The sequence below is a fragment of the Nyctibius grandis genome, chromosome 1 (assembly GCF_013368605.1).
Source record: "Nyctibius grandis isolate bNycGra1 chromosome 1, bNycGra1.pri, whole genome shotgun sequence".
Classification (NCBI taxonomy): domain Eukaryota; kingdom Metazoa; phylum Chordata; class Aves; order Nyctibiiformes; family Nyctibiidae; genus Nyctibius; species Nyctibius grandis.
The window spans coordinates 61632775-61638733 of NC_090658.1; the positions used below are offsets into that span (position 1 = coordinate 61632775).

At 44.1% G+C, this 5959-nt stretch overlaps 1 protein-coding gene across 1 annotated transcript; it reads right to left on the minus strand.

The window, feature by feature from the left end:
• Positions 1-903: 903 nt before the first annotated feature.
• Positions 904-5706, minus strand: DYNLT1 (dynein light chain Tctex-type 1). Its single transcript, XM_068408171.1, has 5 exons — positions 5571-5706; positions 3232-3273; positions 1918-2041; positions 1620-1697; positions 904-1323 (listed from the first exon to the last, which is right to left on the minus strand). The coding sequence occupies exons 1-5, from the start codon at positions 5595-5597 to the stop codon at positions 1253-1255; spliced, it is 342 nt and encodes a 113-aa protein (XP_068264272.1). The 5' UTR covers positions 5598-5706; the 3' UTR covers positions 904-1252.
• Positions 5707-5959: the final 253 nt, after the last annotated feature.

Here is a 5959-nt window from a genome sequence, read left to right on the forward strand (position 1 = left end):
CTAGCACTATGAAAAACAAATCCTCTGCTGTCATTTGATTTTTCAGTATTACATCTTTCCAGATCATGGAAACATACTGTTGTATGAGCAGTCATCTCATTCTAAACATCTTTAGCTGAGAGCCAGATTCTGAAAACATTTGAAAAGCTTCCTAAATATAAGCAAATGCAGGTCACTCAGGCTGACCCTGGCCCAGGAATACTCTCCCATACTTGCTTTGGAAGTAATTCTTTCACCTTCACTAGCAGTGAGCTACTGCTTACAGAAGCAGCATAGCAGTTCACAGAGGCAGCCTGAAATTCACAGCATGCTGCCATTTCTTTAATTAGCTGACAAAGAAAACCTTATCCAAGCCTATGCTGAAAACTTGTTTTACTTGTTATTCCCCTGCAACTTTACTCTGGAAGGCATACTCACATGTTATTTAGTCATGTTGCCTTGAGGCAGTTTTTTCCTTTCAGAAAGGATCACGTTTCACCAACTATCAGAACTCCTCCCACTCACTATCAGCAAAATCAATGTAGAAGGTAGCAGGTAAGTTCAAGACCTACTTAACAAATGTAATTGGCTGCAGTAGTGAATGATTACCCATGTATAGCTTGCTGAGCACTTCTAGAATGTGAAATACTTACCTGTCTCTGTTCAATGAAGATAGTTATTTCTGTTATAGTTCCATGTCCTAAATACCATACAATCAGATTAAACAGGTCCCAAAAATGCAGCCAAGTTACTTTCTGATAAACATTGTCTTTTTTTCTTGCAATTTTGCAGTGACTGGCAAAATTATGGAAGTGCTTTGTATTCTGGTATGTATCTCAACTACCCTGAAGAGAATTGAAAGAATTGGAACCTTTTTTTAATTAAATAACAAAAGATTTAAGTTTAAATGAGTCACACCAATGGTTATGAATTTCAATAATTTAATGCTAACCAAGAGTACAAAGTGTGAAAGTCGGTGTCTCATTTCTATTGGTCTTAAAAAAGAAATCTAGAGAAAGTGTTTGCACTGCAGCAGATTTCAGTATTAGCACCTTGAAGAGAAGTTCTTGAAGTGTTAAGACAGTATGGCAACACTGGTACAATACTAAGTACAAACATAAACCATGTAACAGCATGTTTTCACATTTCTACGTTTGAAAAAAGTTACTTAAAAAGTACATTAAAACCAGAAGTTGTTCAGTGTTCACAGTTTGAGTAGAGATGGAATCAAGTGCTGGAGTAGAAAAGAGAAGGATGAACGATTCCAAGGCAATTATATTGCAAGTCCAAAGGCACTGACAATACAGTACATAGTCTTATTCTCCCATCTCACAGTACAGGTTCCTACAAATACAAAAAAGGGTTTCAGAGACAGAAGAAAGTTACAGTGATTAAATACACGCCCTTATATGCATGTTTGTAATTGTTTACATTAAGAATCTTAAGAATGAAGCTTTCACAACAGCTAAGCATTTCCTATATATGAGTTAGCACCACAGCCAAATGGAAAAAATACCGAACTGTATGCTATCACTCCAAAACTACAGCAAAGAAAGGGAAAAAAGAAAGTATGCTGCCTAGTCGTAAGGGGACTAGCATTAAAGTTGCAACATGAAAAATCCAACAGTTGTGTTACTTACCATCACTGGAGTTGTCCCAGAAGCAAGAGCTTGCTGTATGTAGCCCAGCACCATTCTTTTGCATAATCACACAGGTCACTGTTAGTCAGTAGAGAAGCTTTTATTATTTATCACTAACATGTTAATTAACATTTAGCTACATTTTTGCTTAGCACAGTACATACACACACACAGGGGCATATATACATGCTTATGAACAGTTTACAGACATGATTCTTGCTAAGATCTTCCCCCATCCCCTACCCACCAGAGCACTTGACTGTACCAGCTTTAAGAGAAAGGAGAAAGTGGAGCTCACCAATATACTTGAAAGGCTTCCCCAGCTTTGTGAGCTGGCTTAGCGTTTGTTCCACCACGCTTGTTGTCCACTGGTTCACTTTGCTGTGCTGGTAGGCGTTGCCACCTATCGCGCTTTCTATGGCCTATTGGCGACAAACACATAAAATAAGCTGCACTGTTGTCAACCTATAAGGCACCCACTAACCCATTCCAACGTGGAGCACTAAAGATGAGACCCCATAGCCACAGAAAAAAATCCTAAATACTGCTTGTCCATACTGATTGTTGGAAGTGTTTTCAAGTACTAAAAAACTTGCAGGTTAGAGTTTGAGCCAGGCATAGGGGGAATTATCATACAGATTCCACCCTCCCTTCATTTTGTGATATTTTGATTCTTTAGCTGTAGTTCCTGTCCCAGTGTCCTGAAGCCAGCGTTATGAAAAGGGTCTTGCACTTAAATAGTCCTGAAGAGACTGAAAAAATGCACACAACAATGGCTCATTCACCCGTATTCTTCTATAGAAACTAACTTCAGATTTGTCAGTAGAATCATTCTTGGGAAACAAAACCCCAAATCAAACCAAAAGACCCATGTAGTTGCTGGTTACTAACAGAGCAAAAGCCTTCAGCCAAAGAATCCATTTTACTTACGAGGAAAGTTTCCCCTTTAAGGCACAAACAAAAATACATTAAAGTTGCATATTTTTCATTGTTACATTTTTTTACTTGCAGCAATTGTTTAAAAATTAACCACAAAATAATTTCAGATTCAGAAGAGACAGGAGCATGTATTAAAGCATGCGTATTTGATTTACAGAGTCTGACCAAAACAGTTGCTTTGCAACAAGAAAAAAATTGCACTAGTCTACTCTACATGAGGAATTCTGGACACAAAAAATAAATCCCTCTGGAAATCTTCTAAACAGGAAATTCATGTTCCTTAGCAACGAGAATAGTTCAATCACTTCAAACAAACAAGAACTCACTTCAGAGGAAAAGCATCTCAAAAAAACACAGTAACATGCATATGCCTATAAAAACGCCTGTAAGTTACTGAAACACAAAATCTCTCTCTATAGGGCTTAACATACAACATCCCCCTAGAAATTCTAACAGGGATACATTGCAACCAGAGAGGAGCATATGAAGTTATGTTCAGTATCTTTTGAACTTGGTTAAATCAACACATTGGTTAAATCAACAATTACCTGTACTTTGATAGCAACCTGTCTAGAAATCTATTATATATTGCTTATCAGATTTTCCTGAATACTTTTTAGCACACAGCATATAACATACCATACTTTCACACCAACGAAATGAAAATGTTTACCTCTTTAATGATGCTACTGACTTCATCAACAACAAAGGAAGTCTACAAAAAAGAGCAGAATTTTAAATAATCAGTGGACACATCCTTCTGTTTACAGAGTTCAAGCTTTGTTAAGAATGTGCACCAAAAGCTTAATTTATCCTTGTCAGACTTCTTGCACATCAGAAGATACCAAATCTTCCTTTATTTGCTCATATGTACTCTGGCTCCCTGAACCCAGCCAAGTTCGCATTCTTAGCAAAGTAATGAAAAGTAACAGATTAACTAATAGTGGCTGGCCTTTTGAGTCAAAGTTTTCAATTTTTATCTTGAAAGTACTTTAAAATAATATGTATAGCGCTTCTGTACGTATATATTCTCATTTTACAATAGGCATTAATGTCCCCAATTCACAGAGTGGGGATGCAGAGATAACCTCAGTCTGCAAACACAGCTTACAGTGAAATGAAACCAACATCTCCAGGTGCATTGATGTGGACAAAACATCAGTTCACAGCTCAAGGAAAAGCTGTCATGACAATCTCAGCTGGGGATAAGAAGAAAACTGCCCCTTGGAAACCAAAGGGGAAATCCAGCTCACTAGACTTCCCACCACCTTCAGCCTTCTCTCAGGCTCCGGGGAGTAGAGATTAAGCATGTGGAATGGGGACAGAGAAGGCCTCAACATTTTACTAATCTTAAAAGCACTACCTGTTTTCTTGTATGGTTAGTATGTTTTCCTGCTTCAGTCCCTTGGCTATTACTGCCTCCCAGTGTGGTGGCTAAAACAGGCCACTGCCACAGGCACCGCACCATACCTCACAGCCTCACCTCACAAGCCAGAGGAAAGGAATCAGACAAAAGAGATGCACGTAACAGCAAACTAATTAATCTCAGAAGACTGAATAACAATTTCAAAATTAACCTAATCAAGCATATGTTGACTGAGTTTTCACGGGGAGGTCTGTCAGCTTCTCCAGCTGGCAAACACAAGTAACAGCATAATTCGGGTGTGCAGGCACGATGTGTTACTTCTCGAACCTCTCCTTTTTTTTGGGATGAGAGCATAGATGGGTTTAGATACATGGCAAAACAGAACATAACGTCCTGATATCCAGCTTTGTGATTTGTATGCTGTAACTGAGTTGCCAAGTAATACAACGCTATTCCATCCTTTTAGAAGATAATACAAACACTTTTTGTATTAAAAAACAAAGGGAAAAAATCTGGATGCTTTGTGATTCCCCTGCAGTACCCCTCTGGCACAAGGAAAGCAGACTCGATGTTTCCAATACCTTGTTTAAAAGGGGTGTTCCCAGGCAACAAATGCAAACCACAAAGCAGTACTATTTTTGAGTAATTCCAAAAACGTTTTTGAAAACAGCTGTAAGAATGATGTTCAAGTATGTTAATTACCAGTTTTTTAAAAATATCCCTAACTGTATAACACAGGCCAGGCCCAGCAATCAGCACAAGGCTTTTAGAACAGCACAAGCCTGACACACCTTCACCCCTCACACTGCTTTGCTATTGTCTAACCAAGCCACAACGCAGCTGTTGAGGAACAATGCAGCAAATTGTCACAGCTCAGAAAAACTGTCCCTCTGCAAGAGCAACACTTGCTGGGGAGTCACTTAGCACGATAAAGACCCTTGATTTATCCGATTTTGTATCTTCGTTGACGGGGTGTAATGAGATAGCTGTCTCATTAGTGTGCCTGTAACATGCGCACTATCTGCTTGAGCTTTTCTTTCTGTACAAATAGACTCTTACTCGAGTTTTCCTCATGCTGATCTAAACCGGACCAGCAAACCTCCTACCACAGCACACCGCTTCATCCTGCTGGTGAAGCCAGAAGCCATGACACCCCTCGAGCATTTTCTCCAAGTGACTTGCAGCGGCAGCTTTCGGGAGAGAAGCAGGCGTGGGTCGACGCCGGGGAAGAGAAGCCCAGCGAATACCCGAAACGCAGACAAGGGGCTGGACCCACCGGCACGGCCAGTGACCAGATCTGCTCACACTGTCAGAGGACGGCGAGCTGCCGGGACAGCCCCGGGCGGCAGGAACAAAGGCCGGGCCTGTCTCCAGTCGTTGCCCAGGACGCACGGCTCGGAGACACCGCCAACGGCCAGCGATACCCCGAAGGCGATACGCGTGGCAGGGGGTCGGCGCGATGGGGGGGTGGTGGGGCTCCCAACGGCCCCGGGCTCTCCGGGGGGGGAGCGAAGGGTGCGGCCCGGGGCGGACAGGTATCGCCCGAGAGCCCCGCCGGCCCGCAGCCTCCCGAAAGGCGAAGCCAGGGGCAGCCCCGTAGCTGCCCTCCCGCTGCCCCCCCGCTGCCTCCCGCCCCGGTCCGTTACCTCCTCCCCCGACTGGAAGTCGTCCATCCTCCCGCTGGAGCCTCTCACGCTGCAACCGACACCCCGGCACCGCCCCCTCACCGCCGCGCCCCACGCGCCGGCCGCTGCCCGCAGTGCGCCTGCGCCTCCGGCTCCGCGCCCCTTCCACCCGCGCCGGGCCGGGCGCCCAGGGCGCTTGCGCAGTGCTGCCCGCCGGCGGCGGGGCGCGGCCACAGAAGCCGCTCGGCACTCTGCGCCTGCGCGCCTCGAGCCCGCCTCTGCTTGACTTCCGTACAGCCCTGCACCTCCCCACTGTAAGGCTGGCAGTGCGCATGCGCCCCCCCCTCCCCCGCTTTACGCCTGGGCAATGCGGTCTCTGCGTCTCGGGCGCGTAGCAACGGGGGGCGCCG

Bases quoted from the DNA above. Each gene is read 5' to 3' on its own strand.
- DYNLT1 (XM_068408171.1), bottom strand. From the start codon at position 5,597: ATGGACGACTTCCAGTCGGGGGAGGAG. The intron at 3,274-5,570 runs GTAACGGACCGG...TCTTTTTTGTAG, and splicing joins ACTTCCAGTCGGGGGAGGAG to ACTTCCTTTGTTGTTGATGA. The intron at 1,698-1,917 runs GTGAGCTCCACT...ACTGACTAACAG, and splicing joins GAAGCCTTTCAAGTATATTG to TGACCTGTGTGATTATGCAA.